General features: G+C 39.6%; 1 protein-coding gene across 2 annotated transcripts in view; it reads right to left on the reverse strand.

The window, feature by feature from the left end:
• myo7aa (myosin VIIAa) overlaps positions 1-18,027 on the reverse strand; it is a 53,087-nt gene extending 35,060 nt beyond the window's left edge. For both annotated transcript variants that reach the window (XM_072695330.1, XM_072695329.1), the window contains exons 1-9: positions 18,010-18,027; positions 8,004-8,117; positions 7,059-7,211; positions 4,748-4,932; positions 4,467-4,588; positions 3,067-3,209; positions 2,793-2,906; positions 1,211-1,364; positions 732-808 (exon numbers count right to left, since the gene is read on the reverse strand). In XM_072695330.1, the coding sequence (XP_072551431.1) occupies positions 732-808; positions 1,211-1,364; positions 2,793-2,906; positions 3,067-3,209; positions 4,467-4,588; positions 4,748-4,932; positions 7,059-7,211; positions 8,004-8,117; positions 18,010-18,027 (1,080 nt within the window). The remainder of the gene's footprint in view (positions 1-731; positions 809-1,210; positions 1,365-2,792; positions 2,907-3,066; positions 3,210-4,466; positions 4,589-4,747; positions 4,933-7,058; positions 7,212-8,003; positions 8,118-18,009) is intronic.
• Positions 18,028-20,453: the final 2,426 nt, after the last annotated feature.

Genomic DNA, 20,453 nt, shown 5'->3' on the forward strand with positions numbered 1-20,453 from the left:
ATACATACACACAAACACATAAACTTATATATATATATATATATATATATATATATATATATATATATATATATATATATAATGTTTTTAAAATTGAAATTCATTTCTAAAATGTTATTAATTTCATTAGGGCACCCCTCACATGTATTACTACTTAAATTGTCTAAAATTAGAATCAGGCATAGTTTATTAGAACAAGGTTAGAGAGGATTTTGGAGGAGCTTGTGTTCTTTAAACCTCAGACATTTAGTTTGGGTTGCTCGACTGTTGAAGTGAGTGGTGGGTTGCTTTAGTTTTAGTTTATGGTGGCCATATTTAAAGAGCTCTCTGAGGCCTTCAGAAAGAAGTGTGTAGTAGTGTGTGAAAAGGTGTAGATGCACATGAGTCTGGAAAGGTTTTTAAAAAGATCTCAAAACAATCAGAAATCAGCAGTTCCACTGCCCAGATAATAAATAAATCAATAAATAAAAATATATATTTTTAGTTATATTACCTTAATCTCTCAAAATTCTTTAAATGAAGACCAAAGGTCTTTTCACAGGGTGTCAAACTTTTTTCACACAATTACACACACATACTATACATGCACATACGGGCAGGTAAAATGCTCTATAACATAAGCATCTTGCTTATTAAATCAACAAATTTGATAATATGGACTCTTGATTCCAGGGTAACTGCTACAACACATGCAGTAAAACAGGAAGCATGTAAGCACTCTTTGGGGTTACCTCTAACAGCTTTGAAGCAGTGGTCAGGTCAGCACAGCGCACCACCTCACAGGCATCCAGGTTATCATAAGTGCGAGCTAAGAAGAAATGATCAAAGTTAGTTGTTCCATAGACAATCGCCGGCCACTTTATCAAAAACCCCTCTCTTGTAGCGCCACCCTGTTATTGTTCAGTTAGATACAGTAGCTCATTTTCTGGGGCACAGTTTGTGTTAGCCATCCTTTAGATCTTCATCAGTGGGCAGTTTCTGACCACAGAGTTGCTGTTGGTTGGATATATTTGGGTGGCGGATCCACTCTAAAACTAGCAGACCTGATACACTCTGACCAGCACCACAAACAAAACCATGTCAGAGAATAGAGAACAGTCCACCACCCCTGCGCTGATCAGACTTGTGGTCAGAAACTGACTCATGAGGAATGGAGTAGAGGAGGACTGATGGGCTACAGTCTGTAACTGTACACCTGTACAGCCCTAACCTTCATAGTGGAGGTTGCCCATGTGCAGAATGGAGGCCAGCAGTTTGGAGATCTCCCAGTTCTCTGTGTCCGTGAACATGAGCACCTTCATGGCTGAGCGAATGTTAGAGTACTCCTTTTGGTCGTCACGACCATCACACACTGTGCAGTTTCCCTGAACAGGGGAAAAAAGAACAGTGCATTTACCATAAAAACACTGTAATTAAAACACTGTTGATTAACATTCGTAGGTAGCAAAGCATTCAGAGCCTGTAATAATCAATCAAATCATAGAATGTGCTTTGTGTGTGTGTGTGTGTGTGTGTGTGTGTGTGTGTGTGTGTGTGTGTGTGTGTGTGTTTTATGCTTTTATGCTTTTAGGGATAATATGTTTTGATTATATTGTTGATTATAATGTTTTTAATTGAGTTTGATTTAGGATTATGTTTTAAATTATGTAAATGTAAATAAAATATGTGTATAAATTACATGTATATACTCGTAAATGATGTGTGTTGATCTTCTTTTTCCTCAAAAGAAAAGAAACTTAAATATGTATTTTTTCCTGCAGATTTTAGACACCGTTTCTATTAATTTACTGCATTAACCTTTTGAAAAATAAGAAAACATTACATATAATATATGTGCTTTAACATTTTACACATAACTATTTTCTTCATTATGTAACATATCGTCGCTATTGCACAAAAACCTTGTATCTTCAAAAAAGTGGATTTTAATCCAAGTCATATTGGAGCATTTCATTTGATCCATTTATTATGAAAGTAGGAAACATATACATACATGAAATTCAGCACCTAGCCATGCAGTGAAAGAAGAGGTCACTCTAAAGAGCTCACTGAATTCCAGCCTGATGCTGTAATAGGACGGCACAGCTGTAACAGGTCAGTTAAGCAGTGCAACCACAGAAACCACAGCAACCAGAGCGGGGTCGCTGAGTGCTGAGGCGCATAGTGTATAAAAGTCTCCAACGCTCTCCTGACTCAATAACTGCAGTTCCAAACCTGCTGTCAGAGCTGCGAAGGGGGACCAACTTCTTATTAATACCTATAGAGTTAGAATGGGACAGCATAAAATGTCCTGTAGGTGTCTCAAATACTTGTTTATCTTAAATCTCCATTTTTGACATTTATTACTTTTTAGAATTTTAACCTGAAAGTTGTTTTTGACGTTATATTAAGATTTTGTGATGAATGGACCAATAGGAATGCTCCAAAATGACTTCCATTGACGTCCATTGAAAGTTATCCATTGAAAAGTTCGCCAGGTTGGTTATACTAGGTTTTTGCATGACAGTGACTATGTTCTATCATAAATAATTTTTGATATATGTTGTTAAGTTGTTATATGTCACATATATTTTAATATGAGACAAATATACACTGGATACAAAAGAGTTCTATGCATTCTAATATGTCATATTTGAAATCTATATATTGCAATATATCACATTTCTGAATGGGACATGGCAGCGACCATATGTATGACTTAATGTCCTGTCCAGGTATTTAACTCAAGGGTGTGTGTCTGCATGGGTGTATTATTACACAGTGAATGAAGTGGCAACTTTATCTTCACTCACAATAGTGAGGTAGGTGTAGTCTGTGGCTTTGCCCAGGCCGAGTTTCTTCTTCTGCTCTGGAGTCATGCCCTTCAGCATGCAGTAGAAAATATGATAATTCCTCTCATCTCTCGCCTAGCAGAGTGAGGAGACAAAGGACGTCAGAAGAGACCATGGTGAGCTGACCTGAAGTGTTAGAGCAAGGAAACCAATAAACCATGCTATGCCAAGGTCCTCCAGAGCTGCATCTGGAGCCTTATAAATCCCAGTCCTCGTCCCAGACAAGTCTTCATACCTGTCGACACACTCTGGACTTCTCCAGCAAGTACTGTTCAATTTTGGCCCCCTCTATTGCCCCTCTCTTGTTGAAATGGATGTCTATGTACTTCCCAAATCGGCTGGAGTTGTCATTGCGGATGGTCTTGGCATTCCCGAAGGCTGTTAGAAAAATCAAACATCATAAAAATCTCATATTTATGAGCTGACTATATCACAACTCTATGAATACTCTCTTATGTAGTGGTCCCGAATCTTAGTCTTGGAAACCCAACCTGCATTGCCCTATTGAATTGTCCTGCTCTTAATATACTGGTTTAAAAAGCACTGAGTGACTGACAGCACTGGTATTAAATAAATTGAAATAAATGAACTATGACTGTTGTATATGAGGAGAAAGTTCAGTATTACCGGTTCCCATGGTTGCTACATAAAGTCAGTGGTCAGTGATTGTGTCTACCTGTAAAACTCTATATAACATTAGAATAAACCCAAATAAACATAAAGTCAGTGGTCAGTGAGTGTGTCTACCTGTAAAACTCTATACAACATTAGAATAAACCCAAATAAACATAATGTCAGTGGTGAGTGAGTGTGTCTACCTGTAAAACTCTATATAACATTAGAATAAACCCAAATAAACAGAAAGTCAGTGGTCAGTGAATGTGTCTGCCTGTAAAACTCTATATAACATTAGAATAAACCCAAATAAACATAAAGTCAGTGGTCAGTGAGTATGTCTACCTGTGAAACTCTATATAACATTAGAATAAACCCAAATAAACATAGTCAGCGGTCAGTGAGTGTGTCTACCTGTAAAACTCTATATAACATTAGAATAAACCCAAATAAACAGAAAGTCAGTGGTCAGTGAGTGTGTCTACCTGTAAAACTCTATACAACATTAGAACAAACCCAAATAAACATAAAGTCAGTGGTCAGTGAGTGTGTCTACCTGTAAAACTCTATATAACATTAGAATAAACCCAAATAAACAGAAAGTCAGTGGTCAGTGAATGTGTCTGCCTGTAAAACTCTATATAACATTAGAATAAACCCAAATAAACATAAAGTCAGTGGTCAGTGAGTGTGTCTACCTGTAAAACTCTATACAACATTAGAATAAACCCAAATAAACATAATGTCAGTGGTCAGTAAGTGTGTCTACCTGTAAAACTCTATATAACATTAGAATAAACCCAAATAAACAGAAAGTCAGTGGTCAGTGAATGTGTCTGCCTGTAAAACTCTATATAACATTAGAATAAACCCAAATAAACATAAAGTCAGTAGTCAAGAGTGTGCTGTTGGTCAGTAATTTGCTGATATGTCAAAAAAGGTGACAGGTCGAATAACTACTGCTATCACTATCGCTATGTTTCTGTCAAAACCATTGCAGCTCCTGCTAGTTTCTCTCACCCTCCAGTATGGGGTTGGCCTCCAGCACCTGCTGCTCGATCCAGGAGTGCTGTCCGCTGATGGCTGCCAGAAACTGCAAGATCAGCTTGGTGCTCTCTGTCTTTCCCGCTCCAGACTCACCACTGAGAAAGACATTTGAAAAAGACACAGCGAGATTAATGTAGATAAACACTAGGAAATATTCTGAACACCACAGGTCCAAAAGCATTTTCCCTAACTAACAGTCACGCCTGTTGAAGGACTAATTGATTTTAGAGAGATGAGAAATGAATGCATCAGACCTGATAATACAACACTGGTCCTTGTTGTTCCTCTGCATGTTGAAGTAACAGTTGTCGGCGATGGCGAAGATGTGAGGGGGCATCTCTCCAATTTTCTTGTTGGTGTACAGACGGATCTGATCTGCTGTGTAGATGGGGAGCAGCTGGTAGGGGTTCACCGCCACCAGGATCGACCCAGTATATGTCTACGAAGGACAGAAGAAGGCAATTATGGTTGGATTGCCAAAGGATAGCTTAGTTAAAAGGCAATTGCACACAATAAACCCAAATGTAGGTGACATGTAGTGGTTTGGACTGAAGCTTAAGTAGAATTCAACCTTTTCTGTCTACAGAGGCCACCCAAGTGCTTTTTTAGTTCCTTGTCATTGACTCATGCCACTCCCTTTTGGCTGGTCTTCCTATGTGGACCATCAGGCCCTTCAACCAATCCAGAACAGAATGGCAGGACTTGTCTTCAACCTTTCTAATTTCAGCCATGTATGCTTCTCAACTGTAACTGAACTGATCAGATTTAAAACTGATATTGGCCTACAGAGCCAAAAAATGGACCAGGCTGTCCAAATCTGATAGCAACAGTCACAAACTGATCCATACCAAGAGACTTTTAAACTACAACTATGAAAAGTAGAGCTTGGCTTGACCCACCATGTATGGAAAACAAACATCTAGACGTTTCTCTGTTCTGGAACCAAGATGGCGGAACGATGCTCCCGTGGATGTTCAAAGCTCTTTAGCATGCATCACTAGCTACACTAGCCTTGTAGCTCCAACACTAAACTGAAAAAAGCAAACTTCAGACATCAAACCTGTATTAGCTGCTCAAAGTAACGGGAACTATGTCCATATGTTTGTGGACATCCCTTCTAATGAATGCATTCAGCTTGTATAAGTTGCACCCAGTGCTGACAGAGATGTGCAAGTGCACACAAACAGCTACACACACACTACTAGTCCCTGTAGAGAAATACAGCCAATAGAATATTGAATAGAACCTATTGGCATTTAACACCAGGCATAGCCTAGAGGGGTATTAAGCCAGCAGCCATTGAGCTGTGGAGCAGTGAAATTGTGTCCTCTGGAATGATGGTGCACCATCCAGTACTTTTGGGTTAAGTTGGGGAGTTGGAAATAAGGTGCGCTGATGATCATCCAACATCCTGACCTCACTAACACTCTTGTTATAGAAATGCTCTAATGTCTAGTACAAAGCCTTCCATGGACAATAAATGCAGTTACTCCAATTAAATTAGGAAAAACTCTTTTTATTACCCTTGATTTTGGAAGAAACAATGAATAAACAGGTGAGCCACTGTCCCAATACTTTTGTCTATATAGTTAACATTCATTTGGAGTCTGGATTCCATTTCTTGTAAAAATATGGGGTCTGGATGAAGGTGGCACGCATGCATATGTCAGAGCATAGTGTATGATGTCTTACGCAGACATGGTGATGACTCTACATGAGTAGTGTGTGAGGATGAGGGGACAGTGGCTAAAAAGAGTGAGCGAATGAGAGGAGAGTGGACACCGTCTCGGCTTTCACATGTCGGTGTCCCGTTACTGTGGGGCGGCGGAGCCATGCTGAAATGGAGCAGTGTAACGCAAACACACTCGCTCGGGGCGAGCTGATGGATGGTGGGCAGCCATGCGTGAGGTCAGCGCTGTACTTACCCGGCCTCCGCAGTTAGTCTTAACGAAGGATGAGACAGAAGGAAGAGAAGACAAGCATAGAGGGTTGACCGAGGACAACTGATAAGGGGAACCTTTCGGTGGGATAAAACCATGTTTCTTCAAAGACTTCAGAGCTAGAGTGTGTCCACAGTGTTTGATGAGATGCATTATGCACCAAACAAAGTGTTTCCAGAACTTAAAGCTATGAATTCAAGTTTTCTTATTAATACACTATACGAGAAAATACTATTTTCTGTAGAGTAACATGTTTTTAATCATTTTTCATTAGTACATGACCGTTTTCACATGTCTATATTGACCAACATGACATTTGCATCTAAAATACCACCAAAAAAATGCTAATTAAAATGTGTAACTTTATTATTAAACCTTACCACCCCGTCACACTACTTGTTTTGCTTATAAATAACATACTGTTGATTTAAATGACATGACAAAAAGAAAGTGACATCATTTGAGGCATTAGTGTAGTCAAGAACACAAAAGGGCAAGTACACTATAAACCACATGAAGAACTGCGGCCAGTTTAAGCCAGTAAAGTTAATGATACCAGTTTGAGACAATTTGCTTTGCTTTAATCTCACATGACTGATTAAAAGAGTACCGCTAGTCTACTTACATATATGAGGTGTTCTCGGTAGCGGATCAGCAGGTTACGGAGAATGCCCGCCTCATTCAAGTCCCCCAGTCGAATCATGTCCTCCACTCCATGGATGGAGGTGGGGTGCATCGGCTTAATATTGGTGGCATTCTGGGGGGAGATCCAGTGTTCCTAAAAAAATTAGAGACTTTAATGTAGGAAAATTATAATAATATTACACAATAAATCAATTTGTTTCATACATAATCCTATACCATATATGCAAGAACTATACACCAAAGAAGCTTGTGACTCACAGGTCTCTGTGTCTGCTAGCACATGTGTAATATGAGGTCACAATTTTCTAAAACCTCTTCATACTACTCAGTCTAAGACCATTTAAATTCATAATTACAACAATTTAATTATTACAAAGGCAATTACCTGTACCTGGCCCCTGCCTTTAACCCATTCATTCAGTGAACACATGTACACAGTGAGGTAGTGATTGCCAATGCCCAGAGCGCTGGGCAACCACCGCCGCAGCACCCAGGGAGCAGAGAGGGCCTTACTCAAGAGCTCAACAGTGGCATTCTGGTGAACCCAGGTATTGGACTCACAACCTTGCCTTCAATAACCCTGTGTTTCAACCACTGAACCACCATTGCCCCCTATATAAATGTGTTTAACTCATCCAGCCGGCATTTGATACATTGTGAACGTTCGCACTGGTCCTTTACCGGCCACTTTATTAGAAACCCTTAAAATCTTGTACTTTCACTCACTGAGCACTTTATTAGAAACACTTACCTTGCACTTCCACTCATTGGCCACTTTATTAGCAACACCCACCTTGTTCTTTCTCTTTCTGGCCACATTATTAGAAACACCTACCTTGCACTTTCTGGCCTCTTTATTAGAACCACCCACTTTGTATTTCTACTTATTCACCCCTTCACAGAGGTAGGACATAAATCAACTCACATTGCCTTCATCATCCAGGACCTGGATCTGACCCGAGTCACACAACTTCACCACCGCTCCGATGGGAACTTCAAACTCCCGGCCAGTCTTCAGGTCCAACCACACGTAGTCACCCTAGAGCACAAGAAATGAACAGCATTCATACTTAGATTTAACTAGATTAAAGAAAAACATTCTGGTTCTGATACCTGGTTGAATGTGTCTGAAGCCATGAACCTCCAATGTACACACATATTACCAGACACAATAACTGACATATGTATTCATGTACTAAAGTATTATGGAATAGTCTTTGAGTGTTGTTGCTCAGCCTACTGTTGATAAACTTCACTGCTTTGTGGATTCATTTTTTGTTATGATTATTATTATTGCTAATATTAGCAGTTAGCAACCTGCAGTTATGTGTTGCTGGTACAATAACTACGACACACCTCATGTTCCTAACAGCTAATAATAATCAAAATAAATTATTCATCCACAAAGCAGTGTAGTTCATTAACAGTAGGCTATGGCTGCCAAGCAATGTAACACTTAGAGACTACCAGTCTAATGGTTTTACTCAACTGTAAAGATGACTCAATGCTATGCGGGGAAAACACAGTGACATCACTAGTAGTACATGACCTCATTGAACAGGTACTAGTTTGTAAGGCCACTCACAAACGCACACAGGATTAATATCATTATGACTTTGATAAAATGGGTTTTTAAAATACAGCCAGAGGAAATGTAGGACAATAGTTTTCCAGACTCATCACCTCATTACCAAACACTTCATTATCTTACAACAGAAGTTATTGCAGGATAGTACTAAACTGTGTTTTACACTGCTGTTCTAGTATTCGTTGCATGTTTTTGTTAACCCCTTCACGCAGCAAGGCTCATTACACACTAAGGCAAACTGGTGGGAATATTCTTTGGAAATATGGCCTGCCGGTGGGCCATAGACTGTTTAAGGGGTTAAGGTGCTAATATATATAGTTCATATCCTCAACAGAGACACACTTCTACACAATTTCTTACACAAGCACCACATGAAATAAACAATACATTCTACTAAACAAATAAATTCTCTTTAAGAAAGGCCAGTATTCCAAGTTCCCATCCAACATCCAGGCTATCTAATCAATGTCTGGAGTTCACAGAGAAGATCAGCACACAAATCTGTGTTCTTCAAACTGTTATTCTAGTCAATATCTCAAAACCTTTACTGACCAGCAGTACATTCTGACCACTGCTTTTATGTTTATTTGGGTTTATTCTAATGTTATATAGAGTTTTACATGTAGATACTCTCATTGACCACTGACTTTCTGTTTATTTGGGTTTATTCTAATGTTATATATAGTTTTACAGGTAGACAACCTCATTGCTGACATTTGCCCAGTGATGTATATTTATCTTTATATCTATATATATATTTATTCTTTATTAAATGTTAATGTTATGTTTTTTTAAATTAAAAAAGCACTATGAATTCAAAAGACATATTCTGACTAAACACACCAAAACATACACACAAACAAATATAAGGTCATACCGGCAGCAGAGTGGAGTGTTTGAAGACAGTGTTGACGTTCCTCAACAGTGCCCATTTGGCCTGATCCTTCTCATACAGCTCAACATAATCCCGTCGCTTGTACATCCTCTACACAGCAAGCTCTCATCCATAAAGGCAGCAGAAAGTCCAATTCTACTCAGCCTAGCCTTCCACCACGACTAGAACTCTCTCACACAAACATACATGTGCTTACTTCCTCAGCAGGTGTGCATGTGTGTGTTGCAGCTGTGAGAGAGAATGACCATCTCCTCAGGGTGAAAATAAAACCAAACAAACAAGTCGTTTCATAGATTCTTCTCTTCTTCTCTGGACGACCTTCTCAGTCTGTGATGTGTCTGGACGCTGCTTCCTGCCCACTAAAGATCAGTGCATAAACAAAGCCTTTCCTCTCTTTTTCTTTGTAACTATAGTGTCTTTATCTGCTTCTCAGGCACTGTGTCCACAGGCCAGTGGCTCAGAGCATGTCCATCCACCTGCCTCAGGATGTGTGCTGGTAAAAAGGGAGGGAGGGATAGAGGGGTTGTGGGTGTGGAGGTGGATCCCCTGATAATATACAGCTTTCTAATTAAGTAAAAATACTCCCGGCAAATCAATACAGCCACAGGGAGAACCCTACACCCAAAGGACGCAGCTGTCACGTCCAGCCAGCAAACGTGGACACAATCCTAGCAACCAGCACCTGAATAATTCATCCAGACAAGCCTTGTCTCAGCCCTCTCCTTCTCCCTGCGCCTCTGCTGGATGGTCAGATAGATGGTAAAGCTAGCTAACAACTACTGAAGCACTGAACATGACATTAGAATAAACATCAGCTGTCAGTGAGGGTATTTATAACTTTATATAACATTAGAATAAACCCAAATAATCATAAAGTCAGTGGTCAGTGAGTGTGTCTACCTGTAAAACTCTATATAACATTAGAATAAACCCAAATAAACATAATGTCAGTGGTCAGTGAGTGTGTCTCTAACTGTAAAAGTCTATATAACATCAGATCAAACCCAAATAAACAAAACCAGTGGCCAGTAAGTGTCTCTATCTGTAAAACTATATGTAGCATCAAAGTAAACATAAATAAACATAAAGTCAGTGGTCAGTGAGTGTGTCTACCTGTAAAACTCTATATAACATTAGAATAAACCCAAATAAACATAATGTCAGTGGTCAGTGGGTGTCTCTATCTGTAAAAGTATATATAACATCAGATTAAACCCAAATAAACAACAAGTCAGTGGTCATTGAGTATATATATCTGTAAAACTCTATATAACATTAGAATAAACCCAAATAAACATGAAGGCAGTGGTCAGTTAGTGTATATATCTGTAAAAATCTATATTACATCAGAATAAACCCAAATAAACATGGTCAATGGTCAGTGCAGGAGTCTATATCTGTAAAATCCTTTATAACATTATACTAAAGCCAGCATGCCCTACCTGTAAAACTATATAGCCTAAATCCTAAGCATTTAGATTCAAATTTTGGACTAAATCTCCCTCTCTATCTCTATCTCTCTCTATCTATATGTGCAGCCTGTCATGTCGACAGTGAAGTCTAATCTAAAGCCTGTTCCATGATTTACATTTTGACTAAGAAGAGACTGTGACAAATGTCTCAATTTACAGAGGGTCCCACAGGTCATAAAACCCCTCAAATGCAAATTAATCCCACTTTATGGCCTTTGTCCTTCACTAAATCACAGACTTATCCAGTCAAGTGTCAGCAGTGCTGACCTCTACAGCCAATAAAACAAGCATCACATCAGGCAGGAAACCTTACGTGTGTTTAATTCAAAATTTGGGAGGAGGCTGTGTCTCACACTGATAATAAATGAATAAAGACAGAACTGTGTGCTCAGACACACACACACACACACACACACACACACACACAGGTGGAAATAGATATTGCAAGCTGCTCAGAAAGCCTGTGGTTATGTGAACTCGCAATTTGAGGTAAATTATTCAGAGAGCGCAACTGATCACTATCAGTCACTAACAGGCCTTCATGGAGTGACATCAACACTTATGATGCTGCTCAGTTCAGTTTGTAGTATCTCTACAAACCCAAACCCACACACACAAACTGGGCTGTGGCAACCCATATCTATGGGCATAAGGGTACTGATAGAAACTGGATAGGCATTCGATACAACTCAGTTCTTTACTATACTTTACTATACTACTACCCTACCAAAGACACTACACTGTGTTTTTTCATTACTGTAAAAAAAACTTTTCACTATACTGACCTTTCAAAGAAAACAAATTGTGGGTTTGTCATTTTCTTTCAATATACTGACCTATAAAGGCACTATATAGTGTTCTAAAGGTAAAGGTGCACGTTTTTGTCACTGTACACTGTACAGTGAAATGTGTCCTCCGCATTTAACCCATCTGTGGTAGTGAACACACACACACACACTAGTGAACTAGGGGCAGTAAGTACACACACCCACACCCAGAGCGGTGGGCAGCCAACTCCAGTACCCGGGGAGCAGAGAGGGGAAAAGGGCCTTGCTCTGACCTATCAAAGATACTATATAGTGTTTTTTCACTATACTGACTTATCAAAAATACTATATAGTGTTCTTTCACTGTACTGACCTATCAAAAATACTATTTAGTGTTCTTTCACTATACTGACCTATCAAAAATACTATATAGTGTTCTTTCACTATACTGACCTATAAAGGCACTATATAGTGTTCTTTCACTATACTGACCTATCAAAAATACTATTTAGTGTTCTTTCACTATACTGACTTATCAAAAATACTATATAGTGTTCTTTCACTATACTGACCTATCAAAAATACTATATAGTGTTCTTTCACTATACTGACCTATAAAGGCACTATATAGTGTTCTTTCACTATACTGACCTATCAAAAATACTATTTAGTGTTCTTTCACTATACTGACTTATCAAAAATACTATATAGTGTTCTTTCACTGTACTGACCTATCAAAAATACTATTTAGTGTTCTTTCACTATACTGACCTATCAAAAATACTATATAGTGTTCTTTCACTATACTGACCTATAAAGGCACTATATAGAGTTCTTTCACTATACTGACCTATCAAAAATACTATATAGTGTTCTTTCACTATACTGATCTATCAAAGATAACAAACTGTGTTATTGTGTTTTTTCACTATACTAACTTATCAACAAGGTAAGGTACTACATTGTGTTTCATTTCACTAAAAGTGTCAGTGCAGTGTGTTTGCCTAGGCTGTGGAGTCCTGAAGGTCAGTTTAGAAAAGTAAAATGTTGCCCCCTACTGTTAGTATTTGCTTACACTGGCTTTATTAAACTTGCCATTTCTCAGTCCAGCTCCTGTAGCCCTGTCCCACAAATATTAGTGGAGTAGTGGAGACCCATTACACATAGCTGGTAGATCATTAGGCCTATTCGAACAGGATTCGTTTTCCATGTGGAAGTGGGATAATGTAATTATTACCAGAATTTCTCAGTAATTTTAGTCCAGTCCACCACGTCAGTAAAGATTTCAGTGCCTCATGCGCTTGAGGAGGCTCTTTGTTTTGTTGTGCATAGCACAAATACCTCAGGTCAGGACCAAAATATTCTAGAAAACGATCCAAAAAATTCCTCAGGGGTGTGACGCTTCTGTTAGTCATTGTGCAGTGTAGCCAACTGCCTACATATGTGCTATGAACATGTAGCTAATTTACAAAACAAAATTTCATTATTTCTATAAGTATATATATAAGGATAGAATGACCATTTGTCACGTTGGACACGACATAATGTGTGCAAGTTTTTACAGCTGTAAACTCATCTCTTTAAGTCATGCCTTATTACAACAATTGGTCTGCAAATATCTGCATCCACATCAAGTATTGGTCAAACGGTTTAAGTCCTGCATTCTCATCTGAACTTTTGGTCTATATGTACCTGCATATGTGTCAACCATTGGTCAAACAGCTTAATTTCCACCTTTTTATTGCTATTGGTCCACATGTGCCTAAATGTACATCAACCACTAGTCAAACTGCTGAAGTCCCACCTTCTCATCGTCACTATTGGTCTATATGCACTAACTTATGCTAAACATAAATAAACACATTTTGTCTTTACATGATTTGTCGATTAATTTATTAACATTTTTAACACTGACATAAAAAAAATTAAAAGGTGATAAAACCAAAAAATTTGTAAATGTTTATGTATTAATTAACGACAAACTGTGTGGGACAAACTACCTAGTGTGTCCCATGTGTCCCCAGTGTCCTCTTTTCACTCTAGGTTATAAGATTGGTTATCATCACATCACAGCAGCGTGTCAAACAGCCACTCCCATCTCAGTCGTTTATGCTGAGATTACTTATGCTGTGCAAATTGGTCATTAATTTTACAGACATCCTGTGGTAAAATTACATTACTCCATTTAAAACAAATCCTGTCTGAATAAGGCTGTTATCCATATAATTAAATAGGCAGATCTATTTATTCTCCTTCAGATTTAAACCTGTAATCAAACTCGCAATCAAAATTGCAATTAAACTTGTTCTTTACATACTGATGACACTGATATTTTCAGAAATACATCTAATCTATTGTGACAGCACAGTCAGATCATATTGACCACATTGTTCACCTGCACTTATTTTAAAACTAAATCTAATTCCTGTATAGGCTGAGCTTACCTGCACTAGTGTGGGGTATCTGTTGCTGAGCCTGCGCGCTCCCCTGTCCAAGCCCTCCAAAGACCTGCTCACAGCCATATCCCCTGTCACTCACTGGAGAAACATCTCCATCTCTAACTCCAAATACAACACACACTGTCAGTGTAAAAACAGCTAAATTCATTCAGGGCCTCAAAAACACTCTCTCTCTCTCCCTTGTCCTTGCACAGAACATGACACAGACAGAAGCAGCTCACGGAACTATGTGGAACTATCTGCAGAGCAAATTGGTCAGTCCACAAAGGCCAAAATCTGGACAGCATGTCTCTGCGCTGAAAAGGAGATGTTGTCAGAGGCGATTAGAGGTGCAGAAAGGCTGACAGCCTGAAGCTCTGCATTCAGTACAGATGAAGAAAGCTCAGGCCGCTTCGGAGGCCGAGCCAGCGGCCCAGAAAATGCTGTCCACTGTTCATATCGCACAGAGAAAAATACAAAGCCTGTGTGCCATTAGACACTGGAAACATTAGACACTGTAGTGAGAGGTTATGATACTACGGCATGGATAACTACTTAATACAAAGAATAGAAATACAAAGCAGTTCCAGTTCTAAAATCGGTGCACGAAGCCACTGTAATATACTCAATTTACCACAAAGCATGCATCAATTACCCTAGATATGCTCCGCCCACAAAAATAGCTAGAATAGACAAGCTAATCTAGTTCATCCTGATGAGTAACTGTAGAAATTAATAGAGATGAAGGCACCAAATGAAGTTAAATGTACTGTTTTAAGGACAACACTACCAATCTACATAGCCATTACATTAACAAATCTGACAGGTCAATAACATTGATGATCTGGTTCCAGTGGCTACTGTCAAGGGGTAGATATAACAGGCAGCAAGATTCTGAGACATTTTGACAAGAAACAGTGATGCATTAGGTGGGCCTTGTAGGGTGTTCCTGGGATGCAGGGGTCAGCACCTACTAAAAGTGCTCCAAGGAAGGATAACTAACTGGTAAACCTGTGACAGGGTTATGGCCGTTCATGGCAAGTTCATTGATGCTCATGGAGGCGCCACCTCACAACTAACAGGACTTAAAGGACCTGGTGCAGATACCACAGGATATCTTCAGAAGTCTTGTGAAAGAGTCCATGCCTCGACAGGTCAGAGCTGTTTTGGTGTCACGAATGGGTCCTACACAATATGAATATCCACTTGAAAGGACTATGATGTAACTCTTGTAGTCTGCTGTTGAGCTTTGCCCCCTGCTCTGTAAAGTGTCTTGTAGTGTAGCCTCACTGCACGGCTGATGGGATTTGTTCCGCACAACAGCATCACATGATCCACTCTCAGTCACGTGACAACTGACATGCAAGAGTGTGTGCTTGAAGGCAGCTTGCACACATGAAAACTCACTCACAAAATGACTAGAAATTCTTCTTGAAGTGATGCCACGGAAGAACCACTTTTGGTTCCATTAAGGACCTTATTTGCAATAGAGATGTCATGTGAGTGTGAAGATGATCGCCACCGTCAACCTCATCCCCAACTCCCCAAGGCATCCCAAAAGTATTACCTGGAGCACAATCATTCCAGAGAGCACAGTTTCACTGCTGTATACACCTGGAATTAGCCATAGTGCCTACATGTTCATGTTTATTTGCTCCAGAGAGTTATATTTTATTGACAATACTTCTCCACAGAGACTAGACTGGACTAAGCTGTGTGTGTGTGTGTGTGTGTGTGTGTGTGCATTTGCACATTTGGATCAGCAATAGTTGCAACTTAAAGCAGCTGAATGCATTCATTAGGATGGGTGTCCACAAACATTTATACATATAGTGTATCTCACTCTATCTGACCATTTAATTGACTGGTTCCTTCCTCTTGCTCTAAGGGAGGTTTTTCTCTGGCTTCCATCTAGTCTGACTTTGTGGGTTTGGGGTTAAATGGTACATGTAATAATGTTTACACACTATTGAAGAAAGGAAGCTGCAGGTTTCCATAACGTGGGCACTTCAACGACTCGACACGGGCTGAGGCAAATGTGGGATGATTTAGCCGTGCAGTTTGCATGGTTTACAAGGTTCATGGTTAGCAACTAGTCAAGTCAAGTCAAATTTATTTGTATAGCGCTATTTAATACATAATTAGTAATTAGACAGAAAAGACAGAAAAAAAAGAAATAATGTAAGAAGACATGAAGGATCCTAGACTCCCAGTGAGCAAGACAACGGCGACAATGGCGACAATGGCGACAGTGGCAACGAAAACCTTGGGAGGAACCAAGACTCACAAGGGGGACCCGACCCATCCTCCTCTGGTCAAAACTTTTTATAAATTATTGATAAAAGTTACCAAACCATCTATACTGTTGAACTGCTCTGATCATAATCAATATATATTAATCATGATGTAGTAGAATGTAATGTAGTCATGGCAGTGATGGTCAGAGTAATGATAGTTAATAGTGGTAATATTAATAGTGGTAGATAGGTTAAATGGTACATACAGGGAACCACGTATAACAAGTATAATAGGAGATCTGTGAGTAAGCTGTGAAGGTGCTCAAGCCAACAACTCACTAAAACCACTGCACTAACATCAAATAAAGTATGGGCTCACAGCGTGGCAATGTAGTGTCCATTCTGAGCTGTGATCAGATTAGAGCTAATTGCTTAACAGTGTTCAGGCTGCTCTCCGCTGAAGCTGCTCTATTTCTGGATCAGTGTGTTTACACGCAAAGTGTGTTACTGACTATGCCAAACAATGTCAAACAGCCATCCCTTTTACTGACTGGTAGTGATGATCACAGCTTGCTGCCTAGTAGGCTGTCACTCTTTTCTCTTATCCATAACTTTCAGCATCCTCCACTACCATATCAGCATCTCTCATGAGGTTTATTTTGGGTTATATAAAAGCGCTGTACTAATACAATCAATAATCGCCTGAGCAAGACAAAGATCTACAGTACATGAGTTTGTGTTCTTCAGCTAATTTCTTCAGCTGTACATTTTCATTACAGCGAATCAAATCCCTTCCTCACTAAGCGCTCATCACAAATTTTAGAGTCCAGTGTAAAAGCGTATGCTACTATGCAGTATGATAGTTTTGAGCCTGAACGCAGCCTAATACGGCTGGGGCGACTGGACAATCTAATCAATGACATTAATTACAGAAATACGTGAATTTGCATGATGTGTGTTTATGCAAAAATGGCCACACTCACTGAAGAAACAGGGCCTTGTCCCAAACCATACACTACCACACTAAATAGTGTGTTAAAAAATAGTGCACCACCATTAGAAATGCATTCAGTAATGTAGTAAGCAAAGTACAGAAGTGTGTGGTTTGGGACGCAGGCATGGATTCCCACAGAGAGCAAGCTGCGGCTGAAAATGTGATGCTCTGTAAGCTTTGCAAAGTGAAGATGGCCACAGAAGGGCTTATTACACACTATGGTGTATTAATCAGTAACTACAGGGACAAATAAGTTAAATTATTACACACCAACCAATTTAGAATAATCGATGGATTAGTTAGATTAGTTAATTAGATGGATTAGATTAATCAATAACAAAATAATTAAGTGCAGTCCTATACTCTTATATTTTTAACTTACAATAATAATAATAATGGTTCTCTCTATATATATATCACTGTCTACATCAGCAAGGTAGAGCTTGTGGAGGAGAGCGGTTTCTGATGATGGGGCCAGTGAGTGTAGTATATTGTAAAGTGTTTGTTTTAGGCAATGTGTGAGGTCGACAGAAGTACTACCTGCTGCAGTATGACCATGGCTGCGGTGTTTGTGTTTATTTCTGGACATCAGATGGCAAAATGTGAGGGCCTGAGAGAGAGGGGAGATAAAACACAATGAATTAGTAGAAGTACAACAATTCATGATTATGTCAAACAAAATCATACAATATATTCTATTTATACACTGTGTCCAAATGTTTATGGATACCCCTGCTAATGAATGCATTCGGCTACTTTAAGTTGCGCCCATTAGCTGACACAGATGTACAAATGTACACACACACACAGCTTGTGTAGTCCCTGTCAAGAAGTATTGAAAATAGAACAGGACTCTGGAGCAGATAAACACAAACCTATTGGCACTGAGCCTAATGCAAGGGCTAGAGGGGCATAAAGGCCCTGAGCATTTGAGCTGTTGAGTAGTGGAACTGTGTTCTCTGGAATGATGGTGCTCCATTCATTACTTTTGGGATCACTTAACACCCTGACTTCAGTAACACTCTTGTATGCAATCAAATCTTCACAGAAATGCTCCAGCATCTAGTAGAAAGTCCTTCCCTGGACGGTACAAACAGCTACTCACCACAAACGCGGGATACACTCTTTTTTAAAATCCTTCGTTTCAGAAGAAACAATGAATGACCAGGTGTCCCAAAACTTTTGTCCAAAAAGTGTATTTTGGAATATAGGATGTACTAAAAACATAAAACAGCATGCTTTCACAAGGGCTTATATCAACCAAGTTAAAGAGAGATGCACACATATGTACACCAACATACATACACACACACACACACACAGTAGGGGGCACTAGTTAACTGTTGTTTTGCACTTGGTTGGTTGTCATTTGAACCCAAACAGACACCTCCTCTCCACAGCTGATCCTCTCTGGTCATTCAGGACTGGATGGGAATAAATCTCTTCTAGTTATTTGAGGCTAGATCCTGTCTCATCACACAAGATGTCTCAACACACCCTTCACCCCATACAAAGATCTGCACCCTGCACCTTACTTTACTTTACTGGAACTGGAGCTAACAGCTCATTCACAGTGAACCCACCAAAAGCTTGTCTCCCACTCACCGTGTCACACTACATTTGTAACTCATATCTTACTCAATGCTCATATGTAAATAGTAATGTAAATAATGCACCTAAGTTCTTTGCTTACCTTCGTTTACCTTTACATTTGCAAGATCCTATTACCTACTATGAACCATCACCATTACTTAGATCACAGGGCGCTGTGATCTTACTCATTCTTACTCATTCCTAAAATTCAGAAAGCCTCAGCAGAGGGAAGAGCCTTGTCTTACAAAGCCCCCTAACTCTGGAATAACCCTCCAGACACAGTCTCAATCTTAACGTCTAGGCTGAAAACTCATCTGTTTAGTTTAGCTTTTGGTAATTAATGTTTCCCCTTAGATAAAGGTTGTAGGTCCAGGGGTTCACGGACACAGAGAACTGTAGTATACTGAGATGCTGGGGCTGTTGTCTTGCCGCTTGCACACAATCACTCATAATGCAGCACATGGACGCCAGCATTTCAGGGAGCTCCCATGTCTGTGTTACCATCTGGCTCTCTCCTTTTAACTAGGCTGTTAAAGTCAGACCTGCCGGAGTCGTCAGACACACTCTGATTCTGCTCAACATTCTCTGCTCTCTATATATCCATTTAGAACTAACTCTGCCTCTTTACCTTCGAGTAAATAGCCGCCAGCTCATCCGGCCCGACCTGTAGACCTCAAGACTGACCGCTGGGGTCCTCTCTACCCGGGTCAGACCAGCTGCCACCCACCAGTCTGACCACCAGGCTCCCCCATCACCTGCGCCAGACCAGCAGGACACCCTCCAGCCACCACTACCTGTCTAATGACCATGGACTCTTAACTATCTGCCACTACTAATAATACCACCATCAACTATCATTACTCCCGTTACTCTTATCATCACTGTTATGATTATATTACTTATATTACATTATTGCACACCTGAGCAGTACAACAGTCTTGGTGGTCAGTGGGTATTATCAATAGTTTATAAATAGTTCTGAGCAGGGGAGGATGAGTCTTGGCTCCTCCCAAGGTTTCTTCCTCCAGCTCTGAGGGAGTTTTTCCTTGCCACTGTCGCCTTTGGCTGCTCACTGGGGGTCTTAGGTTTTCATGTTTTCTTATGTTGTTGATTTCTTCTCTTTTTACTGATTACAAGATTACAACACCAGTTGTAGAAAGTGCTATACAAATCCATTTGATTAGATTAGATTTGATCTGATTTGGTTTGTAACTATATGTCATATTACAACTGCAACAGAAAAACAAGCACACACAGATATACACATGCTTACATAATGCAGTAATGTGTGATACACACAGACTGACAGGGTTTTCAAGACACAGAGGAAAAAAACTAATTAAGCACCTCTGTCCTTTTGTATTTAGTGGGTGGGAACGCAAACTGTTTCA

The sequence above is a fragment of the Salminus brasiliensis genome, chromosome 13, assembly GCF_030463535.1.
Source record: "Salminus brasiliensis chromosome 13, fSalBra1.hap2, whole genome shotgun sequence".
NCBI lineage: Eukaryota > Metazoa > Chordata > Actinopteri > Characiformes > Bryconidae > Salminus > Salminus brasiliensis.